Source organism: Buteo buteo, chromosome 16 (genome assembly GCF_964188355.1).
Source record: "Buteo buteo chromosome 16, bButBut1.hap1.1, whole genome shotgun sequence".
Taxonomy (NCBI): domain Eukaryota; kingdom Metazoa; phylum Chordata; class Aves; order Accipitriformes; family Accipitridae; genus Buteo; species Buteo buteo.
The window spans coordinates 10,971,707-10,999,399 of record NC_134186.1 but is presented as its reverse complement, the minus strand read 5'-3'; the positions used below and the strand labels follow the sequence as shown (position 1 = coordinate 10,999,399).

Genomic DNA, 27,693 nt, shown 5'->3' with positions numbered 1-27,693 from the left:
TGTCCCAGCAAAGCCCCTGCTGGCAGTGGGCTCGTAGCGGGGCACTTGTCAGCACCTCCCCGTTAAAATTTGTGTAAATGAGGTGACTTCCCACGCATGCAGGCATGCATTTATCGATGCATTTATTTCCATGCACTGAGGCTGCAAACATGATTTGCGAGCAAAGCGCGTTGAGGACAGCTTGGCTTTGGCTAAAGAAAAATTCTTCGGCGAGCACCTCCCCGCTGGCCCAGGGTTACTCACTTGAGATGTTCTGGAAAAATAAGGCAGTAACTACAACAGGAAGCACCCAGAGCTCAGCTCCGAGGCGCAGAGGTGGTGGTATCTCAGGGAGGAGCGTGGTAACCAGAGCACTGCCTGAAGATGGGGTGTCCCCTCCCCAGGCTGGAAGCAGCAGCACCCCCCCATTTTGGGAGCAAGAGGAGAGGATGAGCCTGGCCATCAATGTTGGACCCAGAGCAAGGGGAGGTGGCAGCTTCCTTACCTGCCGATTGACATGGATGCTGCTGGGCCCAAAGGTGGTGGTCCCGTAGCTTGTCACGTAATAGTGAGCAGAGGGCTGCACCAGGGGCTCCTCCAGCTGCCTGGGCACTGTGGGGATGGGGGGACACCATCAGCACCTCAGCTCCATGAACCCCTCAAGCCCTCCTCCCCCCCCCCCCCCAAGCACTGCTGCGGCGCAAAACTAGGACCATTCGGCTCACCTTTGGGCAGGAGCAGCTCTGCACCAAAGCGGTGCCCACACGTCCCACAGGTTTTAACGTCTTCCTTCGTCCTGCGGAGGAAAAAGCCCCGAGAAGAAGGAGCAGCAGCTGCCCTCAGCACTTCACAATGCCAGGGCCATGGAAGAGGCTCTCTCTTTCCACCCTGACGTGAGGTCCTGCTGTCGGTGGGATGGCTGTTGCCTTCCCAGGTGCCTGAGCACCTTCAGCTCTTCATGAAATGGGGGACGTGGGCACCTGTCCAGAGGGGACATTATGTGCCTGAGCCCTAGAGACTCGACTTTTTCACCTTTTTTTCCACGCTTGAATTTCCCACACAAGTAAATGCTACCACCACATGGGGGATGGGCTACTGCAGTCAGGAGAAGGGCGACATAGTGCCCAGTGAGTTTTGCAACTAATTTCACATGGCTTTTGGAAGCTGACCAGCCCCACCAGCATTGCCATACCAACCACCCAGCTCCAGCCCTCAGCTTGGAGTGGCGCAGCACATACGTACATGGCATTTGTGCCATCCATGTCTGGCCAAATGAGCTCCGCAGGACAACCAGCCGTTCGGCAGGGCGTCTTCATGCACATGTGCAGCCCCGGCCACTCCTCAGCGAGCTTCTGGACGATGAAGACAACCGCCATGAGGAAGTCCCAGGCAAACTGGAAACCTTCCAGGCAAAAGGAGAACATCTTGCTTACTCACAGCCACCCAACCGTGGAAGCCCAGGAGATGCTGTGGCGATGCACACATCGCTTCCAGCCTGTTGGACCACAGCCAGAATGGCTTGACCAGTTCCATTTCTCAAGTTAACCAAGGCCCACCAGCCTTCAAAGGGAATTGAAAGATATGTTGGAAGCGCTTCCCAACTCAGATGGCCCTTTTGTTTATCACTTGGAGACCCAGCCTGAGACCATACTCTGCTGGGACCTTATGGGGAAGGATGACCTGTTTGCTCCATGAGAATACTGAAAACTTGACTTTCCACTTTCATGTGACACCTTGAGAGGAATCCTGACCAGGTTGCATGGAGAAAGGGGAAATCTTTAATTGAACTGCTAGTGGACCCTGCCCAGAGTAGGACACGTGGCAGAGGCTTCTGGGATGCTCTGCCCAGAGGAGTGGAAGTGGCAGTTAAGGAGAGTCATGTGGTTGGGAGTCATGAAATAAGGATCCTTACCTGTTCTTCCTGCCGGCTTTCTGCATCGGAGCTCCAGGTAGCTGTAGGCCCTCTGGTTATTCTCTTTGATCAGCAGAGGTTTGCCATTGCATATGAGCAGGCAGGTTGCCTTGGCCACCCAGTGTGTGGAGTAGAAGGAACAAGCTTTCACCAGGAACCTGCAAGGAGATTGTCCACAGCTTTCACCTCTCTCCTCCCTGCTTATCTCTGACACTGGGAGGAAGTGTGGCAGCAGGTGGACTTGAAAAATATGAACCCAATTTCAGTAGAAACAGAGGCAGACATCAAATGAGGACCCTGCTCTACTGAAAGCTCAAGCAGCAGGAGCAGCCTCTTAAGCCAAGAGCTGCTTCCGGAGTTGGCCATCTATCCTGATTTTGGCTGGGATAGAGTTAATTTTTTTCCTAGTAGCTGGTATAGTACTGTGTTTTGGATTTAGGATGGGAATAATGTTGATAATAGATGGATGTTTTCAGTTGGTGCTGAGCAGTGCTTGCACAGAGTCAAGGACTTTTCAGCATCTCACCCCACCCCACCAGCGAGCAGGCTGGGGGGGGGGGGGCACAAGAAGTTGGGAGGGGACACAGCTGGGACAGCTGACCCAAACTGACCCAAGGGATATTCCAAACCATATGCCATCGTGCTCAGGATATAAACTGGGGAAAGCTGGCCAGGAGGCTGCTGCTTAGGAACGGGCTGGGATCAGTTGGTTGGTGGTGAGCAATTGTATTTCATTTGCATCACATGTTTTTCTTTGGTTTTATTTCTCTCTCTTTTTGTTATTTTCATTTTCATTACAACATTACTATTACTATTATTATTCCAATATTTCAATTATTAAACTGTTCTTATCTCAACCCATGAGTTTTCTTACTTTTACCCTTCTGATTCTCTCCCCATCCCACCTGGGGCGGGAGTCAGTGAGTGGCTGTGTGGTGCTTAGATGCTGGCTGGAGTTAAATCATGACACCATCAGATAAAGCTCTGGACACAAATCAACCCCACAAGGCCAGGAGACCTTCCAGAAACTGGAACAGTCCCAGCACCTGTAAAAACTGGACCATCCTCAGGTGGGACTGGGAGACCTCTGACTGCCTGGATGGGCACAGACTAGCCAAAAACCACCCCAGATGAAAGGTGAAGCAGAAGGAGCATGGTCCTTGCTCACATCCAGGTAACGAACATCAAAAAGTGGTTCATCCAGGGCTCCACATGTCTGTGGCAGAGCCGAGAAGCCACCCTAGTCTCCTGAGCCATAGCCTCATGCCTCAGCAAGGGCTTGCTGTCGGTCATACTGGTGCCACATCGAGCAAACCCTGAACTGCACAGCCTCGTTGAGGGCTGGAGACCACTGCTTACCTCTGGAAGAAACCCTCAGGTATTTCGGGTGAGAAGTAGGCACGGATGTGGAGGTCCTCAGGGTGATCTCCTCCCCACACCTCAGAGACCTCTTCGGTCTGGTTCAGATAGGTTGGGAACAAGTACCAGGACTCGCCTTGCCCCCGCGTTGTCTCCCATGGCTTCCCGGGCACAAACTCACTGGCCTGTGGGTTGAGTGCTTTGGCGTGCCTCACCTCCAGGCAGAGCTCAAAGTGCTCCAGGAGGCTGAAGAGCTTCCCTCTCCTGCTGGGGGGCCTATGTCCCATGATTTCCTCAAAGACGTCCCGCATCCCTTCTGAACAGAGCTGGTGCTTCACCAAGGCACGCACAGCCCGGTGGCACAGCATTGCCTTTGACTTGAAAGTCCACACCCAGTTGGACCTGTCTCTGATGGTAGCATGTTCCCCAATCAGCGTGTCCACAGAGATGCTCTCGAGCTGCTGGACTAGGCGGTACCTCACAAGGAGCTGGGTGGGAAGAGAAGGAGAGAAGAGGCGGCAATGAGAGGAACCCAGCAAAGCTGCAGAGCTCGGGACCTGCAGAGAAGACAGTCCTGATCCCCACACTCACCTTGAACATAGTTATTAGGAAGGTAGGCTGGAGAAAAACAGTGCTTTCCAGGTGCTTGATTTCCTCGTACCACACAACAAGCCCAACGCGGTGCAGGTACCGCAAAATGTCCTGGAGAAGCTCTCTGCCCAGGTTAGCCAGGTGCTCGCACTGGGAGAGTTTGCTGAGCAGATACTGGAGGTCCATCATGCCTAGAGGGACACACAGGAGCTCAGCACACATCTCTTGGACACCAGTGTTCCAAGGCAGATGCTTTAGAGAGCCAACAAACACCAGCAGCACCCAATGTCACCCATGCCATCCCTGGGGAAGCAGCTGGGACCAGCACGATGCTTGGTGGCTGCGGTTCAAAATGCTTTGCCCATCCTCAGCTGTCCCACTGCCATCCTGCAGCTCCCATGGTCTTGCCTTGCCTCAGTGGTGCCAACAGCCTGCCAGGACCTCAACAGAGCAGCTGATAAATGAGGCTAATATACTGCGTTTTTTTTCATCGTTTGAGAGAGCAGGTTCGTTTCCAGCCAGAAAACCTCAAATTGTCATTTAGTCATGCAGTGAGACAGGCAACAGAACCTGGCTTATCTCCACAAAAGAAAAGCATTTGCTCCTCATCCTCTAATCCTACAGTGGCCAGGGGAGCTGGAGATGACACCCTTGGTGCTGGTGGTATTCCTACCTGCTTTAGGTAAGTAAGCAAGGAGCTGGGGCTGCCTGCTAGTCCTGCTAAGTCACAGGAGACACAGAGAAGGGGCTAGGGAGCAGTAGGGGCCATTAAATAAAGTCAGCAGGATGTAGGTTGTGAAACCACACAGAAGCTTTAAAACTGTGGAGCTCCTTCCTGCAAGATTTTTTAATTGCTTATATAGGGCAAAGGGGAGAAAGAACAATGTTACCGGAAAGAAAGAAACCAGACAACATGGCCAGCTCCAGGTACCTCCAGCCACAGGTTGGTAGGTGCTGGCAGAGCCTCCTGCTGAAGACATGCTGGGCCTTTTCCTATGCTTTTCCCTAGGTACCTGCCTTGGAGGCAGATGCTCACAATGACAGAACTGGGTAGTAGCAACTAATGCTCCAGCAATAACACTGCAAGGTCTTCAGCAGTGACCCCACCACCACGTGAATGGGGCCAGAAGGTGCAGCAAGCACTGGAGAGCCCGTCCCAGCCGTAGGACAGCAGGTCCTCGCAGGAAGGTGCAGTGGGGTTCATGGACCACTCACCATGGTCTGCCAACTCCTCGCCCTGTGCGATATCTACAATGGCAGCTTCCACCTGCCTATAGACGGGCGGCAGCACTCGGACGACCTCAGGGAAGAGCTCCTCATTCTTCACATGCTCCAGAATAGTGGCCTCGAGCTTTTTTATATCGTGGTGATCTGTGCAGTTGACAGCAACTAAGTTTAAGATCTGGAAGAAAGGAAGCACACACCTGCCAAAAGCACATCCAGAGGAGTCTTTTAGCCTGCAAGGTAAAGGAGGGACCTAATGCCAAAGAGGTCACCAAGGATGGGACGTGCCGCTGGCTCAGCTTCAGAGGGCACTGCCTTCACACCTTTGCTTTGCAGCAGTTCCCAGAAAATCACCTAGGGATGGTAAATGCACCTTCCCCCCACCAAGCACTTGCTACAAGCCACAGGAGGAGATGCTCACCACTGAGCAGGGAGAAGGATGCAGCAGGTCACAGCCAAGGGTTACTACATCCACCCTAGCCCCAGGTAGTGGCTGCAGTAGCAGCCTGATGCATTAGCACCAGGTCACCATCACCAGTAGCATGCCGGGCTGCCAGAGACAACAGGGTGACCACAGACAGCAAAGAACCATGATTATCTCAGGCCTACTGTTAATGTGCAGCTCTCCATCTCCTTCAGCCTCTCCCACTGGTCCACGTAAAACTCGGGCTCCTCACTGCCCTCCAGATTGTTGATGAAGTGAGTGAGGTTGCTTTTTCTCTCCATCAGCATGGCTGCAATCTTGGCCATGATGTCACACCTCTTCTCCTCCACCTCCTCCTCCCGGCAGCAGTCCACGTGGGTTCCCACGGGAAGCACCACTGAGTTTGGGACTCGCATGGACAGGTTGTTGATCCAGAAACCAACGAGCTCCTTGAAAGTCTTGTCGTTAGTTTGGTACCTGGGAAGGGAGAGAAAGAAAATCCCAAATTCACATCTAACCCGCCAGCTCTACAGCCAACTTCCACCAGCACAGGCCTGACCATGCACCTTATGCTGTCCCAGGGGCTTACTGGAGAAGAGCTCAGATGTCCTAAGCTGTCACGGGCCATATCCAAGCTCATCTGTAAGTTTCCCATCCTTAAGCTAAGCCAGTTAAAGCTATGGGGTGTAGCAGAGTCTGTCCCTGCTATGGATGGGAGCATCCCTCTGTACCACAAAGCCCAAACCTGATGCTCCCTCCATGTTCAGGGAGCACCACAAGATATAGGAGGGCTCATAGATGTATTGCCAAGGCAGAAAGTAAAGTCACATAAGGAGGTAATGCTCATCTAACCCCTCAAAACAGAGGACTTGGTAAGGTGATCAGAGATCTAGTGGCTTAATTAAAAGAGTGATCTGCAAAAAGGGGGAGAGGGAGAGCTGGCTACTCCTGCAGTGAGAAGACCAGGCATCAAGTTCCAATGGAAATGGTGTGAACCCATGCAGGGGAAAGCTTCCCCAGCCCCTTTTTTCTTCTCGCACGCCACTTTGAATCCAAACCAGCTCAGCATTTACATGTGGAGATTGATGACAAGGATGACAAGTGCCTGTGGGGTGATGAACACATGGTGAGTCATGTAGTATTCCAGCTGGCCAGCAAAGTCCCAGAAGAGAAACGTGAAGTCCTCGATCCGGAACTCGCTGATCTCTATCCCAACCGTTCGCTCTTCCTTGGGCACCAGTTTGGTTTGCCCTTGCTTCAGGCTTTTGCAGATGGTGGACTTCCCTGCCAGCGAGGCCCCCAGGAACATGGTCTTGACCCTCTTGTCCTCCTGCCCCGAACTGCGTTGAAGCTGGTTGAAGTAATTCCGGATCTGCTGGATGCCACCAGCGCACACTTCACTGGGTGGCTCCCGGAGGGGGTTCCCATTGGCCTTGAACATTTTCAGGGATTGCCCCTGGAAGAGCTCCCTGGGGAGCTGGCGAAGGGCATTATTCTGCACATGGAGCTCCTGCAAGTGTGCCAGCTGCAGGACAGGCTGGGGGAAGGTCCGGAACAGGTTGTTGGAGATATTGAGGTACTGGAGGCTGCCTTGACATGCTGTCAGGTCCTTGGGGAGGGCACCAAGACGGTTGTTGTTCAGCCTCAAGTGTTTAAGCCTGGGGAGGTGGGAGAAAACCCCCTCCGGGATGACCCGGATTTGGTTCTGATTCAGCTCAAGCTTCTCTAAACAGACCAGGCTCTGGATTTCAGTGGGAAAGTCCACAATCTCGTTCTTGGACAGTATTAGCCTCTTCAGGTTGCAAAGCTTAGAAATGCCGGTGATGCTCCTGAGCTTGTTCCTGTCGAGGTCAAGGCTCTCCAGCCCGGGGTTGCTCAGGACTGCCGGTGGCAGCACGCGCAGCCTTTGGGTAGAGAGAGTCACTTCACGCAAACCATCCTCCTGCTCCTGACCTGCACACGTGGGACAGGGGAAGTGGTTAAGAGACACTTTCACCCTTTGGGTTACAGAACATTTTTTCTCTTGAGCTCTGCACGACTTTGGGATCATTTTGGCCAGCAAGGAAAAGCAGAGGCAAGACATAGGAGCTGGTCCTATGTCCTCTCAAGAGAGGAACCAAAGCTGAGGCACAAGGATCTCGGCTAGGCCTGAAGACACAGGAAGAAACGGTGGCCACCAGATGTTGGCCTGTAGCCCAAGCATCACATTAACAGCTTTGCTCTCATTAAAGCACTGCAAGAGCTCCAGCCGCAGATGCATCTACCCCGAAACTGGCAGGTTTCTAATCCCAGCAGCAGGCTGGTGGGACAGAGCCGACGTCAGCGGGAGAGCTGCTTTCCAAATAACTCCCCCAGTCCACCCTCAGCTCTCGACCACAGCTAGGGAGATGTGTTGAGGCCAGGGCTAGTGGCTTCAGACACTTCCTCTCTCACATCCTCCCCCTGCTCCAGATGCACGCTACAATTCCCTGCAGAGATGCTCCCAGCCCCGGGAGACCGGGGAAATAACGCAGGGACAGTAGGGTCCCCCACAGGACAGGGCGCACGAGAAGGGACTCTGATGGCCAAAAACATCCCCAAAAGGAAGGCATTTAGAGCAGAGAAGGTTGCAGGCAAGAAGAGTGCCAGGGGATGTGGGATGGGGATCACACAATACTAGAACAAAACATGGTCAGATTTGCTTTCCTCTCCGTTTTTTCACTTCCTCACCAGATGACACCAAGCACGGCATCCCCTTGCGCAAGGCACCCTGCTCAGGACCGACTCATCGTCAGTTCTCAGCATCACCACCTAAACCTGGGACATGCAACAAGCCCAGCAGGAAAGCAAGCTTTCACGCCCTCCCAAACGCCCGGTCCCTCCCCTGGCACCATTAGAGAAACAAGCCAAGGGCTCCCACCACTGCTCTGAACCAGAGCAGCGAAGAGCCGGGGCGGCTACTCACAGGCTCTGGGCTGGGTCATGGCCCTGCAGCGTGGCACCGGCTGGATCCTCCCAGTCACTCGGCCTCTTTCATTTCCTCCTATATTTCTTGCTCCCCGCCTCCCCGTCCTCTGCCCGGGAACCCCACCCTCTCTTTCTCCATCCATCCTCAGAGCAGCTCCCAACAACCCGAGCACTGCTGGCCAGATACCAGGGCCAAGCATGTGTCCTGAAAACAGCTCTGGAGGTTACCAACAAAGGTGGTGGAAGAGCAGCGCCCGAGTCAACTTTTTACAGCAGCATCCCTGCCTTTGCTAAAGAAGCTTTTAGTGTTACCACTGTTGCAGAGGAGGGAAAGGACACTCACAAGAAGTTATGCTATCACCAAACTACCACATGTGTTGAAGAAAAAAGATTTCTTCTGTTAAACAGGTGGCAGCAGCTGATCTAAGAGGGTCAAAAAGAAGGGGAAAGGGGAGGAAAGGGGGAATAAGGGGGGGAAAGGGGGAAAAAGGGAAGAGTGCAAGTAGCATACACAGTATACTACAAAACCATGCCAGAAGAGGCATTTTTAGGTGTTTCTTATTGCCTCTCCCCAGGGGCAGCTTACAATTTGATGGATTTATTTTTAACAGTAGACAGAATGAAAGAACCACTATTCTTGTTCACATAACTTCAGGGAAAAGCATGTGCAGAAGGTATAGTTTTCAGGTTCATTACTCTTCCAGGGAATGGCAGGTGCAGAGGTAACTGAAATTGAACAGTCCTTACAGTACACGCATTCCTAATATATCTTGCAGCAGGCTGTTATCTTCACTGCTAATTCAAGGATAACACTAACCAAGAATTTAAAGCAGCGAGGCAGGCTGAAGAACAAAACAGATTGACATTGTCTTCTTGGGCAACAGTGTAGTCGCTTCTATTATTTGGTCAAGCTTTGTTTTTCACACTACCTACCCTTTTTCACTCATGCAGGCAGGTTATTCCAGAATTGTTCCTCCAATGAGCCCAGAGGGTTGTGGTGAGTGGGGTGAAATCCAGTCGGCAGCGGGTCACAAGTGTTCCTCAGGGCTTGGTGTTGGGCTCTGTTCTACTTAATATCGTTAACAGTGATCTGGATGAGGAGATCGAGTGCACCCTCAGCAAGCTTGCAGACGACACCAAGTTGGGAGGGAGGGTTGATCTGCTTGAGGGTAGGAAGGCTCTACAGAGGGATCTGGACAGGTTGGATCGATGGGCCAAGGCCAATTGTATGAGGTTCAACAAGGCCAAGTGCCGGGTCCTGCACTTGGGTCACAACAACCCCATGCAGCACTACAGGCTTGGGGAAGAGTGGCTGGAAAGCTGCCCGGCAGAAGAAGACCTGGGGGTGCTGGTTGACAGCCGGCTGAATATGAGCCAGCAGTGTGCCCGGGTGGCCAAGAAAGCCAACGGCATCCTGGCCTGTATCAGAAATAGTGTGGCCAGCAGGAGCAGGGAGGTGATTGTTCCCCTGTATATGGCACTGATGAGGCTGCACCTCGAGTGCTGTGTTCAGTTTTGGGCCCCTCACTACAGGAAAGACACTGAGGTGCTGGAGTGTGTCCAGAGAAGGGCAACCAAGTTGGTGAGGGGCACAAGTCTTACGAGGAGCAGCTGAGGGAACTGGGGTTGTTTAGCCTGGAGAAAAGGAGGCTGAGGGGAGACCTTATCACTCTCTACAACTACCTGAAGGGGGGTTGTAGTGAGGTGGGTGCTGGTCTCTTCTGTCAGGTGGCTGGAGAGAAGATGAGAGGAAATAGCCTTAAGTTGCAGCAGGGGAAGTTTAGATCGGATATTAGGAAAAATTTCTTTACTGAGAGGGTTGTCAGACCAGGGAAGTGCTTGAGTCACCAGCCCTAGAGGTATTCAGAAAGCACAAAGACAAGGCACTTCAGGACATGGTTTAGTGGGCATGGTTGATAGTTGGACTCAATGATCTTGAAGGTCCAGACAGTACTGGTATATGGACTTGTTTTGTTTAAATTAAAAAAAAAAATAAAAAAAAATCCCCACATCAGCTACTTGGAACCACAACCAAAATTATCGTATGCAGACAAAAATCTAATGATCAAAATCAGAGTTCACTGAAAAGTTAGGAATGCCAGCAAGAAATCAAAGATCTTGCTATCTGTGAGTCGTCCCATGCTCAGAAGGAGAGAAAAAAACAAAAAACAAAAACCCAACGACAAAAAAGGAGATGCAGTTACTTGCTTTATAAAACTCATCCCAGAAAGCCTATTTTCTCTTTGAAGACAGGCAGCAAGACTATCCTCGAAGAGGGCAGTTTCCAAGTGCACTCTAAGTGGTTAGGAAAGCCCTCATGCAAGACATGTTCCTGCCATCTGGTCCAACAAGCCATGTACATTCAAGTCCCACTGAAGGGAAAGCCAGTTTATAAGTTGTAACTTACTGGTTTTCTCTTCAGCTTCCCTGTTAAATGTCTTCTCCCAAACATGGTTAGATGGAGAATGATGGTTTTTGTCAGGTTCAAGGGTGCTGAATACATTTGTAAGTGACTGTATTTCAGATGATTACTTAAAAGATCAGCTGCTCTACAGCACATGCAGAAAAGGAGTGCTTTTAAAGAAAGCAAGAAGTCAGTACATGTGCTGGACTCCTTTGCTTCTTGATACGAAAACCAGTCCTCCTACAGAGGAGAAGGAACAATTACTTATCCAACTTCAATCCTCTTCTAGAAACACAGTATTCCTTATGCCAGGAGCCAAGTGTGCAGGTTTATACAGAACAGCCAGGGCAAGAGGTAGCTGTAAGACAAACAAATGACACCTACTATAGGACTAAAACCATTCAAAATAACTTTATAAATTCTGTCACATTTCTGCTTTGTACATCAGTTCAACCTTATCCCTCCAGCTTGTTACTGAAAATTCACAATGCTTGCTTTTTGTTTCGTTTTCTCCTGAAAGGCAGACACAAAACCAGCCATCAGTGCATTATTTACAGAAGTGCAACACAGTCTCCCACCCCGAAATGAAACTTTTCACTAACAAGATACTTCCAACAGAACGTAAATAAACACCACAGTTTGAGCAGTGTTTCTGAAGTCAGTTTATAAAGGTTAGCTCATTTCTGCAATCCCCAAATGACAGAGCAAGTAAAGCTTCGCTCACCATCGAATGGGCTAAAAATACATTTCAAGTATTAAATCAGAAGTTTCTAAAGACAATCCATATTTTGATAAATAAACACAAGGGAAACAGTATACAGGTCTCAATATACTGCATAAGAAAAGTGGTGTCTAGTTTCAAACTTTTAGCAAGACAGGTGCACAGCCCAAAAATGTGATCAAAGTAACCCTGAAAACTGTAGCAATCCGGGAGTCCCAAACATTAATCTCTTCCGTGTTTCCCCTCGAATTACTCTGCTGGTCTGAGGCTTTTGATTGTTATTTAGTTCTACATCTGTAGGTAATCCAAAAAACCCCCAAGTTCATTCCCATATGGAAACAATTCAAAAGAAGGTTCCGCAGATAAGTCCTATTACAATCTCGCTTCTCTGCGCTTTATTTTCAACGAGATGCAACTGCAGATCTATTATTCCCTCTGGCATAGCGTTCACAGCCAGAATAAGTTCAGTCCAAGTCATGCTGGCTGCGGCTTCCTCTCAGTTTTCCACTTCACGTGTATCTTCACCATCAGATTTCTTATGTTTCCTCATATGTTTGTATTTTTCCACATATGCCTTCACCAGATTAGCTACCTTCATAGGGTTGATCTCTCCACTTTTGCTGTGGCAGATCTACAGGGGATTAGAAAAGGCATTCGGTCAATTAACAGTATTACAACAGTTCAGGCAGGCAACAGACAAATGACAGCAAAGACCTAAGCTTCCCAGGGGAATGGATTCCTGCATAGGCCCTCCAGTCTCATAGCAGGATACATAAAGCAGAAAACTCAATGAGGATAAGAGTAGTATTTTACTTTAAGCATTCCAGAAATGGCCCAGGGCTTATCTACTGAGCACTAACTGAATGCAGAAACATCTCTGAACGCAGAATTATTTGTTTTTACTACAGGTTTTTCTGTTCAGCCGGTTTTACACAATACATGGTAACCAAGGAAGTGTTGATTTCCCATTCTTCTGATGACTTTGAGGAAGCAATGTTCAGATTAAAAGAATCTGGCAGTTTTGAGGACCCATTTTGAGATACAGGAGAAAGAGAATGGACTCTACAAAGAACTTTTTCAGTGTTCAGAGAAGAGTTCACAGTGACTTTAGCAGCAACTAGTGTTGCTCAGCTCTCCCACAAACCACACTTGACGTTCATACGGGTCACAGAGAAGATGTGAAATTGCAGCCATTTTCTCACTAATTTTGATTTATGACAGAATTTCTCAGTGATAGCAAGAATGCAGAGCAGGGAGAGAATACAGTTCTCTCAGGTATCATTTAACTGCCTTGACCACCAGAACATTACTTGCTCTCACAAAATCTACCTGCTGATCAGGTCTTTTTTAGCCACAATCTGGTCAGCAATAAGGTTTGAGACAAAAGTCAACATCAGAAAAATTGCAAGGCCCTCTTCCACAGTTCAGGGACAGCAGAGATGCTCAAGGAATTAACGCACAAAGTATTTTCTCACTTGATCAGAAACAGCATGACAATTCTGGACGAAGTTCTTAATGAGAGAGATTTGACCATTCTCACCCAAGGCACATACCATGTAACATTTCAGCTCAGACAGCTTAAGCTTAGCAATGTTCTGGACCACTGAAAACACCACCTTCTAAAAGGAACAGTCTGACAGCTCTCATCAATGGCACCACTCAGTCCTGCTTAAAGCAAACACTGCTTCACCACAAGACTGCAGAGTATGAGTCAGAGTCCAAAGATCTGCTACTTGGTTACAGCATGTAATTGCTGAAGCTGACAAGTGCAATCCAAAGTACGGCCACTTATTTAATGATCTGCACAGCTCCTCTTCTCCATTTCACTGCCACCTTACCTTTTGCACTGCTTTTCGAAGAATGTTCTTGTACTCCTCCTTTGTAATCTCCCTCTTCTGGTAAAAAGGTTTAATAGCAAGTTTCACTTCTTCCACAGCCCTTTCCTGCATGTGAAGCTTCTTCATGTACTGCACAACGAGGAGAAGTTCATTACCTTGTGCTACCTTGGGAATGGTTTCCGAATCTATTTTTCTTAGAAATACTCTAACAATGAAAATACTCATTCCACAATTTCAACGACCCAAGCAAGAGCTAGCCTCAAAGTGATTTCCTTTATGGTAAATTGCAGTCTTGAAGCAAATACTAGTTTGTGCTACGAGGAACCCTTGTTTTATGTAACATTTATTCTATATCTTAGATAATGTGTTTTAAGCAAGTGACTACAATGTCCACTTATTAATTTTGGTCTCCTCCTTCCCTTCCAACAGCTCTGAAGTAAACATACGTCCATCAAAAGGCATCAGATTCTAAAAGCAGCAAGTCATAGCTGTGAATATAAAGCTTCAGGTAGCTCTAAAGGCATTCCGAAAATTGCAGAGTTGCCTATAAATTAAGGATTACAGACAACATCAGGACACATTCTATCAAAACAAGTTCATAAAAACTGCTTCTCATAAATGGAGGTTCAGTGGGAAAATAATCTTACTGTTTCATTTTGTGGTAGAAAGTAAAATAATTGGTGAAGAAGTTCCTGTTCTTGCATTTAACATTCACTATGCTTAGAGCAGATGGTCTATACAGCAAACCCAAAACTCAGCAGCAAGAGACTAGCATTGCAAAATCTCCGAAGTATTTTATTATCTCTGCATTTTCAGTGCTGATAAGCAGCAAGATATGGTCCTACCTCTCTATAGGACTGTTATGACAATTGACATTAATTTCAAAGCTGGAGGGGAAAGGAGAAAACCAGGTGTTAAGAGAAATTTGGACATTCTGGCTTCTGGAAAGTCCCTTCCAAACATTCACACAAGAAAGTTTCAGAACTTTAAGAATGTATTTTAGATGCTTTAATTCCTCTCTGTCTTATTGCGATGAAGCAGTAGAAAGTGGAACCATCAAACAGAGTTAAGTCCCAAAAGAATTCAAAGAAAGGACTGCCTGCTGCTCCTGGGTTAGCATAGTCAGTCACCAAAAACAACAGTGACAACAGGGGCTGGGAAAATACAGTACAAAGAAAGTTAAAACTCCAAACTTCAAAAGTTCAAATAAACAGCTCATTAATATTATGCATGTGCTACTTGATAGCATTCACTCACTTCCTCGTTTTTTGTTTTATCCACTGGAGGTTTGGGTGCTTTGTTCTTTTCTTCTGCATTTCCAACAGAAGCAGCTTGGATTCCTGGTTCAGATGCGGTAGCCAGGCTGCCCGGCTCCGGAGTCAGGCTCTGTCCTGCCATGCAGCCAAGTGCTGGAAGACTACCCTGCATGATAAACTGAACCGTGGGCTGGCTGACAGGGGCATAGGGGGGAAGGCTTGAGGGCAGAGGCGGCGTCAAAGGTATATTTTGACAGTACACCTGTGAAACAGATAGAATTTTGTAAATGTTTGTACTTAGAAGAGAGAGCATCAGATCAGGATTTTCAGAACACCATTTATCCACTCAAACAGGCAAGTAATTACCAGTTTAAATCAGGGAGGCTAACATCCCAGCCCTCAACTAGGTCTCTGTGCACCAGGAGCTAGCACCAGCCCCATTCACCTTTTAACTGGTGGACAGCACAGACTGATGGCATGGACCAATGCCACCAGGCCAATTTTTACAGCCTGATCACAATCAGGGAAAAGCTCACAGCTTCTCAAACAGCACCATCTTTCTGCAGGTTACTACTGAAAACAGAAGCTTCATGTACAGAGCAGAATTAAAAGAAAATGTGCTGCTTCAACCATAAGTACCACCTGGGAGATTAAATGATTAGAGGATTGCTGAGGTGTATGGGCTATATGAAATGTACCACACGCAGAGGAAGGCGAACTCTGCCATGAGAGGAGGGTGTTGCACAACGAGGGCACAGATGAGGTGGGATGCCTTCCATGACACTTGGGTGCCAGAATAGGAACCAACCTGAGAGGAATCTAGATCAGGAAACATAGGCTCAGGAATCATATAATTGGTTGGAGGGGGCTCATTTAACTGCACCTGATTTAACGTTTGATTCAAGTCCTCTGCTTTCCAGGCCCCTTCTTTTGCTCGCTGAAGTTTGTAAAATGGCACCCCTAGGTTCCCCAAGAGAAGGAAAAGAAAACATTTAAGACCAAAATAAACCTAATGGGTCAAAGACTCAAAGCCAATTATATTTAAAAAAATTAAAATAAAAAGAATCTTACAAAGCAGCTAGCTATAAAAGGATTTTGTTTAGCAGTCATCAACATTTTAAAGCTTCTGATAATACAGGACTTATCATCCCCTTGAGCAATTGCTTTTTACTGGGTTTCCATGAGAATAACCAATGAGAACCACACAAGCAATTCTGTCAACACACATAGCACAGGGTCACAAGCCAAACTGTTTCTAGCAGCTTTGGCTTAGTAGAGCTCGCAGGAGCGAGCTATAGAGATTTGTCATGCTCCCCAGTTCCAAGAAATATTTATAAACTCTGAAGGCAAAACAACCACTCTAGTTAAATGCAGAAAGGGTGGAACACAGGCTGCCAGTTCAGAGATCAGGTTGCAATACGCGCTTCATGGCTGAACAAGCTGCCGCTGGCTAGCTGAGCTGTGCTGACAGCATGTCCTCTCTGATTCATTAACACAACTCACCTCACGATTTCAACGAGTGCAAAATGCCAGTTCTCAGGATTGGAAACCACAGGATTACCCTAGCTCAGATGAAAGAGGTGTTACACTAAAACCAGGTTTAGCCAGGCACTGAAACCCTAAGCCTTACACAGCCTGCTTCAGCTGCCGTTTTGTCTTCCAAAAGAGAGACTTACTTGGAGCTTTTCCGGCCGACAGTGTGCCGCTTTCTTCCTCTTGAAGATTCCAGGTAACTCTTTTCACTGGTGCTTTTGATTTCAACACAGGACCCTGAGGTATCACCTCCAGTTCAGGCTTACTGAAAGTACCAGTTTTCTCATTTGACACAAGGCACTCATTTTTAACTTCCCTCACACAATCTGTTATTTTGCTTTTGGATGAGCTTTGAATTGGTGCAGCCTCAGCTGGAGTGTGCATGATCACTTCCTTCTTTGGGGCTGGTTCCATCAGAGATGGACATAATGCAGTATTTTCTATTTTAACTGTAATCTCAAGGTTTGTATTGCTACAGCTACCAAGCACTGCTGGATCACTGCTGCTCATTAATTCTGCTTCAGTGAAAGAATCCACATTGCCAATTGGAACACAAATGTTTGTGATCTCTGGCACAGGGAATGCAGTTTCCCTGGTCACTTCCTGACAGATGGGCTCTACCTTTATAGTTTCTTGGGCCTCTCTCAGTTGAACTGGGGTCTCAGCCTGTATTTCCTCAAGTTTGACATTTGGGTGGATGGTTATGGAAAGCTCTTCTAGTACTAGTTCCTCCTTTGGCTCTTGTTTGAAGGAATGGGGTTGCTCCAGACACCTGGACACATTTTCAGCTGGAGACTTTTGATCCTTTTCTGGTGGAGGAGGAAGCGAGGTCTCTCTTGATCTGTGTTTTCTTTCTTTGGAACGTGATCTCGATTGTCGTCTTTTTTCCTTTGATTTGCTGCTTTTGTGCTCTCGAGATCGAGATGCAGACCGAGACCGAGACCTCCACTTTCTCCTCTCCCGAGACCTGGATCTCGATCTCTTTCTGTCCCTTGACCTCAAGCTACTATCTTTATCATACCTCTCATAGCTTTTGTCTCTCCTGTGTTTCCGCCTTTTAGTCCTCTCAATGCTATCCGATCGGGAACGTTCCCTCCATCTTGATCTTGATCGAGACCGTCTTTTCTTTTTCCTATTTTCATATAACTCAGAAGTACTTCCAGGACTACCTGAACGTGACCTAGATTTCCTTCTCTCCCTAGACCAAGAAGTTTTTGCCTTTTTATCCTTGGTTTTATCCTTAATTTTCTTTTTTTTAGATCGTTCGTGACTGCTAGAACGGTCAGTAGAAGACCTCCTGCTCTTGGGTTTCAATGTGTGTGTTTTGCTATTCTCTTCTCCACCTGACCAAGAGGTAGATCTGGAGCTTCGGTCCCTTGAGTGTGCTCTATCCCTAGACCCTGATCGGGATCTCTTATGCTCTTTGCCAAGTGCCTTTTTCCTTTTCATCTTCTTCTTGCTTCGGGAGCTGGAGTTGGAACAGGATCTGGAACGCGATCGCCTCTCTGTTTGTTCTACCTTTTGGACTTTCTGCTGCCCGTCGTTCTTTGAGGGACTATCTGGATCTAGTTTCACATTACTATTGGGTCTAATAAATTCTTCAGCATTAAAGAACACATTAGGGCCCTCTCTGCTTTCCTCCTTTAAACACTCTGCATTGGAAATTTGCTTAACAGCAGATGAAGTGCAAGGGCTGCTTAGAAAGTCTTCCTCATCCATATTGTCTTGTTCCTCTGTATCAGAGATCTGTTCTACAATTCTGCTTTCTACTGTTACATCATCACGAGACTCTGTGTTACTAGATGGTACGTCAGAGTCAGCCCCAGATCCAAATATATTTTCTACCATGTAAGGTGTGAAACGACGGACAGTTTGAAATGTTTGAACTTTTGGATTTTCAATGGAAATAGTCCTGGTAATATTAGTTAGTGGGATCCCTGAGCCAAGCCTTTCAGGACTGCTACTCGTTGAACTTGAGTCTGATCCTGTTGGTTCAAAGGGATCATATATTTCACTTTTGACCTGCTTTTTCTTAACTGAGAAAAGAGATGAAGGACTCTCTTTCTGTTGTACTTTGTCGTCCACAGGGCGGAAGGTGTTACAAAATCCTGGATTAGACAGTCTGCTGGAATGCCCTGTGTTCCCAGGAATATTGATTTTAAAACTCTCAAAAGAGCTTGGGCCTTTGCTCCTTGAAGTGCCCAGCACCGATGAACTGCTATACACACCTGTATTGGTAGAAAAAGACACCCCGCTTGTACATGTTTGTTGCTGAGATTCCTTGGCATTTGACTTCTGACTTTCCACCTTGCTACCCCTTCCCGGCTGATTAGTGGTCTCTTTGCCAGTCAGCTGGGTTATACAGGAGCTGGGAATGTCACAGCTTTGGCTTCCTGTGGGTTCTGGCTCCACCTGCTTGCTGCTGGTTTCCTTTTTAATCTTTGGTATCCTGGGAAGCTCAAAGATGTCAATTCTCTTGGGAGGTGGTTTTAATGGCTGCCTCACAGTTACAGCTTTTGAGCCAGAATTCAAGTTACAGCTCAGGGGCTTTGAAGATAAGTCAGTGGGTGCAAAGTTTTTAGAGTTTCCATTAAATCTGCGCATTTCATCTAACTTGGAGCCATGCCTGCTCAGAGTAGCTATATTCTGAGTCTGAACCGACCTGGGTGTCATTGAATATTCTGATTTTACAGTTGCCTTTTCTGATGTAGTCTGTGCAGGGTTTGCTGCAGGCTCAATCCTGCTCAGTGAGGGTGAAGGTGATGAAAACAAGCTTGAGGAGGAGGGTCTGGTGCAAGTACTCAGCCCTGAGGAAACTGAAGGTCCAGCAATGGAGCTGCTTGCTGTGGTCCCTGAGTGCACTGTACTCGGTTGGGTGTTATGTCCTGAACCATCATCCACTCTCGAGTCATTTGCTGATTTTCTATGAAGTGGAGCTATGGCATACAAGCAAACAATTAAGCTTTTCAGTATGTATCTGGACATTTTCCCCCAACATTAAAAGAAGTACTGAGGTAATTATTTTAAGTTCCACTTTGGTTTGCAGACATAACACACAGTAATAAGGCAGTCCAATAGTTCTTTTGGTCAGATGCTCAAGGTTTAATGCCAGACAACTGCACCTTTGAGGTAAACACTAATGTTTAGGAAATAAATTATCCTGTTCTGTAGCTATCACCAGACTCATGTTTATTATCCTGTAGTCACTGATTGATAAAAATTACTGTAACAGAGGATGTTATAGGTACTTATTTTAAGAATAAAGCTTTACGATTAAATTTGAAGAGGTTCTTTCCAAACAATACCATGCCAAGGGAAGACAGAGCTGAAGATGCTAGCATGTATTCTAGAGCTCTAGTTTTGCAAAGAAACTTCTTGCCAAGGCCCTCAACACTGCTCTTCAAACCAAAGTACAGTTCACAGGCATGGCAGCAATGCATGACAAATGCCAGAGGAACTGGGTACTAAGGCACCTCTGCTCTATCCAGCCCTCCATTTTTTGTAACAAAGCATGAAACTACAGTGCAGTATTTTTAAAGAAGAAAACTACCTATTAAAACCAAAGTCCTCCAGTAACATCTCAGCTCTGCAATTAGGAGAGAAGTAACACTATTTCAGAGCATACGTAAGAATCTTATTAGACGGATTACTGCTGGCAACTATTGAATCTGTCCTACGTATTCAAATGCTCAATAAGAGTATCCCTATGCTTGAAACCACGCAGCCTGTAGGACCAGGGCAGATGTGGATGAAACAAAGAGGCTAACTGCACTGTGAAGTGCCAAACCCTTACCTGCCTTCTTCGCCGTCAGCGAACCATCTCTGTTGATGACCACATCCGAACTACTCATCATGAGAAAGCTCTGTCCAGACAGGATACTTCCCAACAGATCAGGCACAGGGGCAGCTTCTGCTTCTTGATCAGGACTCAAGGCAGGTACACTGCTTCTGCATGTTTCAGAGGGGTTATATTTCCTTTACTCTTACAGCACTTGTTCTATACACACACATTACATTAAAAAGAAACCAAAATCAAGGGCATAAACAGAGGTCAGCCAGGGAAGTCCACTTGTAGTTTTGGCTTCACTAGAGTCATTCAGCCCCTATCTCCCTCTGACAAACAGAAGGTAAAGCTTTTACTGACTTCCCACAGGAACACCACAGGATAGGAAAGCATGTAATCATACCAGAAACCTTTGGTAAGCAAATGCTTTTAGTCTTATTTAAGAGTGGTGCTCACTGTGTTGTGTTATCAAGATTAAATTTCCAGGGCATTTAAGATGCATTTTTGAAGCATAAACCATTGTTCAGCACTTCAGAGATATTTCCATCCCAGCTGCCTCCCTTCCCCCCACCAAATTGTGATCACAAATGTATTCCTCAGGCCTACACTGCTATTTAAAAAAACTGATGCAGCTTGAACCAGTATTTAGCACCAGTCAGAATACATGTAGGTGCCTACTGGTAGGGCAGCTAAGAGCACAGCATAGGAGGAATTACACGGAAAAACAACAGCAATGCTCCCACACACAGGACAACACAAACACTCCCCTTTATGCATTACTCAGTCTTACAAAAATGGTTTAATGGTTTGTGTTCTTGAAATGTGGACTGAAAAAGTTTGAGTGTTTCTGGTGTTGGGGTGTGGCTTTTTTGTTTTTCTTTCTTCGCTTCTGTGTTGGTGGGATTTGGGGGTTTGTTTCTTTGGTTTTTAAAAAAAACAGCCACCACAAAAAAACCCAACTTCAAAAGGGACCAATAGACCCAGATTTTCAAGGGAGCTACATTTCATTTCTGTATAACAACAAAGCAAGCTTTCCAAACACAATGTGCACCAAAAACCTGTAATAACATACAACAGAGACAAAATGAGAAGGCTAAAAGAATTGGCCACCCAGGCCAGACCAGGAAACTCACTGTAGTCCAGGTAAATCAAGCCTCCAGAAAAGCTGAATTTCAGGTAAAGAGCTCTACCTTCTAAACAATGTGCTACTCAAATAATTCGGAGTAATGGAAAACTTCCTGAAAGGCTTCCTTCGGGATTGAGATGGGAAAGGTAGAGAAATATTCCAAGTTATCATAGAAATATGCTATCTTAATTCTGCGAAACCAGCCTTTGCTATGAGATGCGTTAGAGGACAGCCATGTAAACCTCTCACACCTTTAATCATTTAAGCTGAGCTCCCTCTATTTCTCCTAGTCTTCAGCTCCCTCAGCCTTGGAGTTTTCTGTAACTTGGTTGGCACCTGCATCAGTCATTTTCCCCATTCCTTTTCCTCTTGTCATGCTCCTGCTCCCTGTATCCAGCTCCACTGCACTGCGTCCTACACCCCAGTCCTGAAAACCCACTGTGGCTGCCAGTGGCAGGCACCCAGCAACATTCCCTGGCCCTGGGAGGCACGGGGGCACACAATTTGCACACACACAGACATCTGTCAGACAGCAAAGCAACTGTTAAATTGCAGGATCAAACAAACAGTTTTCTCTCAATTTTCTGAGCTCCAACAAATGGCAGAAGAATTGGGTGAGGTGGGTACATCCCTCACCTCCTCCTCTGGATGTGCAATTAGATTCCCCAGCCCTCTCAAATAAGCAAGCATTTTTTTAAAGGTTAATGAGACTAGGATTTAAAATTTACTAATGGGGTTACTAAACAATCCCAAAACAGAAAGCAAGAAGAGCCACATTTGGGTGGAAACACCAATCTGAAATTTCAATGCAATAGTTAGAGCTATTATGAAGGAGTAAGTGTGTGCCCTTCAACATAATAAAAAGAATTCTTGCATAAAATGCTGTGGTTATTTATCTACACATGTGCAGGCACACACACCCCCACTCTTTCAAAATACATGGGGTAAGAAAAGAGTTAAACCAGGATGATCACCCAGTTTGCTCTTTTTGTTAAGGTCATTAGAAAATTAAGAAAAATTAAATAAAATAAATAGCTTGATGGATTTTTACCTGGGAAGTCCCACAGAAACAGGTCTAGCTACAGGACGGTGAGACCTCAGTGCTGACTGGGAGAGAACTCTCCTTTTGGCACTCACTGGTGAATCTGGATTTGCTGGAACCTCTTCATTACTGTGGGTAAAACACACACAAGAATCCTGAAATTGTCTGAATGTTTTTTATGTTGAATAGGTGAAGTCGGTAATACTACGAGGGCAAATATGGTTAGAGAGCATCGTTTGTTTTATTATGATACACTAAAAAAAGTTTTGTGCAATATACTTATTTTCTGTGGCCACATAAATAGAACAGTGTAATTCAGCTAGCAGAAATGAAAATGTAGATTTTTATTTTTAAAGTATTAAATAGGTAATTTCCTTTTATGAAAGGATCAAAAAGACTTAAGTGGAAAATTAAATTTCACCAACAATAATTTCAGATGCCTCCTCCCCAAAATCCAAAGCTTAAAGAGTGACACAAACTATGGCACAGTAAGATTCCTCCTGAATTTGAAGTGTCTGGAAAAGTGAAGATTGGAAAAGGAGAAACATGGAAGATTCCACAGGTCCATTTAATTATATGTGAAGCCACTGTTTATTGCATACCAAATACGCTAGCTATCTTTACTTAAAATAAATACAAAATGACTGATTAGGATCCAGTTCCTTCAGATTCTAGCCTCTGAATAACCCCATAGATCTTAAAGGTTTTCATGAGGCTTATTATTTCAGCAAACCTCTTTAAAGAAGGCTGATTCTTTAAGAGCTCAGCAACTTGGCCAAGAATGAAAGAAAGAACAGGCCAATGTGTTATGAACTGTGTCCCCAAAGCTGTCTTCAGACACAAGATCTACACTCTGCCAAAAGTAGCATGTACAAACAACCTGACGCATGTAAAATTATCGTGTCCCTGATAATAATCCAGAGATATCTTACCTTTCATAGGGATCCAACTCATATGGATCTCCAAACACAGACAGAGAAGCTGCACCGATATCTGCTCTCATCAGACCAAGTGAGGGCTCCATTGGTTTGTACATGGAAGGAAGCGAGGCTCCACGCAGAGGTTTACTAAGACCAAGAGTTCTTGCAATACGGGAGCGAGTAGTAGCCTCATTTTTCACCTGCACAGATAAAGAGATTGGGTTATTTCTATATTAGGGGTAGGCACGTAGCCTGGGTTTAAAGCCCAGAATTCTTCACTTAAGTACAGTCATCGGGTTACTACTGTTGGTAGCAAAAGAGGTGTGCATTTATTCTCTACATTTGTTTTAAAGCATTTATTAAAATCTTCTAACTATGGCTTATATGTAATTTCATAAAGAGACTGCACATATCAGATTTAAGTGACCTGATAAGTTAAGTTTCTAAAAATCTTTAATAATGTCATTCAAAATTGTCAATTCCATAATAAAGGCTGGAGGGACAGTTCTGGCTGTAGGATGTAAACTCTAGTTAAGGTAGCTGAGGACCAAAGTCAAGCTGGTACAAAGTATTCAGCATAGTTCACATGAGAACATTATCCACAACTGAAAGGGATTTTCAGAGCCCTTATGGCTGATTAACTGGGTTTGCAACAACACAAACATCCATAGCCTATTAAAAAGAATAGGTGGTGGTAATTTTCACTGAACTTGCATCAGTACCAAGTAAACACTACAGCTGAATGGCAAGGCATAACACAAAGCCTGCAGGACACGCTTTATAGTGTGATCCCTGCAGTTCACGTAACAGGATTTGTCAACAAATCCAGCAGGCCTGCCTGGAAGTTGCAATTCATTTCCATATACAGCATCTTTCTGGAGTTCACTGGACACATCCTGCACATACCCCCACCAGAAAAAAAGTTACCTGCTATCATTATAAGACAGTGTTTTTTCCATTGAATCCCATGTTATAGTGCTTTTACAGATGGCTGAAAAATGGCAGATACTGACACTGGCAGAAACTCACATGTGATCTTACTCTCATCTTTTTCCCCCTTCTCTTCTTCATCAGATGCTTGCGTCTCTTCAGCTGTGTCCCTGAACTCTTCTTCCCAGCAGAAGATTTTGTCTGAGTTCTTTTTTTGCCTCCTACTTTCTTTCTCCTACCTGATGGAACAAAAGACAACCAAGTATCTGGCTAAGTGCTGGCACTGCATTTTACCCTGTACTCCCCTTTTCATTCCCCCATGGCACACAAAGGCAGTTCAGAGACCTACAGTGTGCTGCAACAGTATAAACCAGCTGAGCAGAGAAAGCAAAATCATTCAGATTTATTTAAAAGCAACCTTCAAGACACTTCTGGGCAGAGGCAGTATGGGGAAAGAAGAAAACACATGGTATACTTCTGTAGCTGCATAGGTGTGGCAGCACACAGCTGATCTGGAGTACTGCGTATGATTCAGGCTTATCTTCCCAAAGCTTTTATTCTTGCAGATGAGAACCATAGGAGGTGTCTGATGCCCTTACCTGTTTTTCTTTTTTGCCTAGTAGGAGCCCGCGGTGTAAGAGGACGCTGGTAGATGGCTGTGTTTAGGCCTGCTACAACTGCCTCAATTGTTTCATCCAGAAGAGAGGACATGAGGTAACTTGGCACGTGCTGTGTGGGGGATTAGAAGTTACATGATACAGGTATCTAAAGGTCAGCAGCAAATTAGTTATAAAAGCATTTGATGAAAAATGGATTTGAGATTCGTATGAGAAGCTGCCAGATTTGTATGACCAAGCTGCCAGTTAAGCAATTATGTGACCTTTCTCACCTATTGACTGTCATATTAAGGAGAACATGACCTTGCTCTTCAGCCTCGCTCAGTATTACAAGTCATGGTTTGCCTAACTGACTCTTTAAATTAGAACAATCCCAGAGACTGACATTTCCTCAATGAAAAAGTTCGCTTAAGAACTTTCCCAAATCCACCTAACTGACCTCTGGCTCATCATGCAGCAAAGTGCAATGAGCAAAGACTGAAAAGCCAACACAGTAGAGATCCCTTGTCTTAAACTCCTCATTCTTTAGGTCAGATTTACCTAATACTGTGAAACATGTCCAGAGGCAGCATTTCAAACACACACCTCAGGGAATTCACTGAAATGGCAGGTGAGTCCCATTCCAGAGCACCACTTTATTGTCATAAGCAGGGGCTGCTCCTACAAGGTTGTCGTGGTTAAACCCCAGCCAGCAACTAAGCACCATGCAGCTGCTCGCTCACACACCACCTCCCCAATGGGATGGGGGAGAGAATCAGAAAAAAAAATGTAAAACTCGTGGGTTGAGATAAGAACACTCTAATAGAACAGAAAGGAAGAAACTAGTAATGATAATAATAAAAGGATGGGAATATACAAGTGATGCACAGTGCAACTGCTCACCACCTGCCGACCGACGCCCAGTTACTTCCCAAGCAGCAATCCCTTCCAGCCCCACTCCCCCCAGTTTATATACTGGGCATGATGTCACATGGTATGGAACATCCCTTTGGCCAGTTTGGGTCAGCTGCCCTGGCTGTGTCCCCTCCCAACTTCTTGTGCCCCTCCAGCCTTCTTGCTGGCTGGGCATGAGAAGCTGAAAAGTCCTTGACTTAGTCTAAACATTACTTGGCAACAACTGAAAACATCAGTGTGTTACCAAGGTTAACAAGGCAAAGCTTAATCTGTCAGACCTCCCACCTCCAACTCAGTCTTTTTCAGTCTGTGCTTCACACTCCAAGAAGAGCCTTTATAGCAGACCCAGCCTGAAATACACAGGCAACTGACCAACTTGAAGAAATACTTAGTTTTACACACTCTTCCCTTCTCCATCTTTACATTTTCCTACCTTTGGAAAAAAACTGACTTAATACAATCAAAACGGCATGTTATTGTCAAATGAAACCAAGTTTATTTTCATGGAATCACTGAGTAATTCAGGTTGGACAGGATCTTGGGGTGTCCCTCAGAAGGGTCTGACATTTCTGTTCACTGGTCAACATTGAATTCAAACCAGATTGGTTAAGCCTTTCTTCAGGCAGGTGCTGAAAGCCACCAAAGATAAAGAGTTCAAAAACTGTCCAAGCAACCTATTCCCACAGTTGACCATCCCCAAGGGAAAAACAATTTTATGTCAAGCCAGATCCTCCTCTTCCTTTCAAAAGTTGTAGAATTTCACACATTTCTACCAAATCCAACAGCAGCATTAATGAATAACCAACTAACATATCACTAGTCCCATGGAGGTTATTTACAGGGTCTATTTACACTAAGTCACTATACGCTCCTGTGCAATTTAAGGCTTTTTATATTTATGTAGCTGACAGGTAGAGTGCTTTGGCTAAAGCCAGAGGGCAGAGCAGGCAGGAGATCCCCAAGTTTGAAAGTTCTCAGTTTGCAGCATACTAATTGTTACCTGAAGGATCATAATTATCCCACCAAACAGAAACATCCAGAACCATCTCAGCTGCAGTCACCTTCAGTAAACAGTTCAATGAGTAAAGGATTTGATGGATTTTGGGTATTTGGGATACTTTCTTGCATAGATTCTCTGGTACCTGTTAATGTAGTTGAACTCACACTGCCACATCATTAAGGACACTAGCATCTGGTTTTTTTCTTTTCAGTAAGAGGCTGATTTTCAGAAACATAGAAACCTTAAAATTTCAAAGTTTTTCTCTTCAATTTGGCTAAAGGTGGCCAACAGGTTCTACTGCTATGGGAAAGGGGGTAGGAGGACAAACAAGCAAATACACAAATGTCAAATAAACATGCCCTGTCTCTGCAAAAAAGCTTGCTAAAAAAACAGAACTGGTGCACAAACTGCATTAACAGCCACTGGGAATAAAAATACAATTTTGCTCAGAGCTGAGGTGATAAAAATGCAGATTAAAAGAGGAAGCTACTGCAGATTTCAAAATAGAGAGTCTTGGTCGTGTGCTGCACTCCATTTGCACACGTTCTACATCCCAATTCAAAAGAGCTCCACAACTACTAATCACTGTGCTATGGACAGCTAACACAGACAGCTGAGCTACTTAAGGGGGGACTTATTTTAACTCTTCCACAACATTCTTCCAGAGGCTCATTAGCAAATACCCTAAATACCTGAATTTGTTGCGCTGTTGTTATCCGGTTTCTGTTCACTGTTGCCCTAACTCGTTCACTCTGCCGAGTTCTGGCTATAGCTCGGGTTCGGACATGAGGGCGTAGTCTACTGGTGGTAGGAATAACATCAGCCATGAGGGCAGCAACCTCTTCTTCACTGACATGATCTGTATCTTGAAAGAAAAGATGCCCAGGTCACTTGTCTTTCTACAGGTGAAAGCATTTCCAGAATTTTGGAGAAAAAAAAGTTAGTATGCCCTTTCTTAAACCAGTCACCTCCAAAGCAGACATAATCCTCTCAAAAGGAAATGAGCACAGACACCACTGCTGACTTTTACACAGAAAGACAATTTTCTAGGTCACAGAAATTGCTGCTACCTTGGCAATCTGAGATCAGGATACTAATAAATTCTTTCCAATGTAATACAATGCAGTTGCACTAAGGTGCTGGGCTTGCCTCAGGAAGGTTAAAGAATGCTTATAAGCAGCAGCTCAACAGGT

General features: G+C 45.9%; 2 protein-coding genes across 2 annotated transcripts in view; both read right to left on the bottom strand.

The window, feature by feature from the left end:
* Positions 1-235: 235 nt before the first annotated feature.
* On the bottom strand, positions 236-8,485 carry LOC142040575 (malignant fibrous histiocytoma-amplified sequence 1 homolog). The gene is made up of 10 exons (XM_075048657.1): positions 8,434-8,485; positions 6,563-7,442; positions 5,675-5,966; positions 5,057-5,243; positions 3,842-4,032; positions 3,251-3,738; positions 1,892-2,049; positions 1,222-1,381; positions 705-775; positions 236-591 (listed from the first exon to the last, which is right to left on the bottom strand). Exons 1-10 carry the CDS (start codon positions 8,450-8,452, stop codon positions 236-238), a joined length of 2,802 nt encoding a protein of 933 aa, XP_074904758.1. The 5' UTR covers positions 8,453-8,485.
* Positions 8,486-11,231: 2,746 nt separating this feature from the next.
* PHRF1 (PHD and ring finger domains 1) overlaps positions 11,232-27,693 on the bottom strand; it is a 32,640-nt gene continuing 16,178 nt past the window's right edge. Inside the window, exons 8-18 of the mRNA XM_075047837.1 lie at positions 27,193-27,365; positions 24,589-24,718; positions 24,089-24,228; positions 23,072-23,259; positions 22,149-22,268; positions 19,981-20,135; positions 16,331-19,123; positions 15,538-15,614; positions 14,656-14,916; positions 13,399-13,527; positions 11,232-12,191 (exon numbers count right to left, since the gene is read on the bottom strand). Of these exons, the coding sequence (XP_074903938.1) occupies positions 12,057-12,191; positions 13,399-13,527; positions 14,656-14,916; positions 15,538-15,614; positions 16,331-19,123; positions 19,981-20,135; positions 22,149-22,268; positions 23,072-23,259; positions 24,089-24,228; positions 24,589-24,718; positions 27,193-27,365 (4,301 nt within the window). The 3' untranslated portion in view covers positions 11,232-12,056. The remainder of the gene's footprint in view (positions 12,192-13,398; positions 13,528-14,655; positions 14,917-15,537; positions 15,615-16,330; positions 19,124-19,980; positions 20,136-22,148; positions 22,269-23,071; positions 23,260-24,088; positions 24,229-24,588; positions 24,719-27,192; positions 27,366-27,693) is intronic.

Excerpts from the sequence above, each read along its gene's own strand:
- LOC142040575 (XM_075048657.1), bottom strand. Across the intron at positions 3,739-3,841 it reads TCCTAATAACTATGTTCAAG|CTCCTTGTGAGGTACCGCCT; the intron begins GTGAGTGTGGGG and ends CTTCCCACCCAG. Across the intron at positions 2,050-3,250 it reads CCTGAGGGTTTCTTCCAGAG|GTTCCTGGTGAAAGCTTGTT; the intron begins GTAAGCAGTGGT and ends ATCTCCTTGCAG.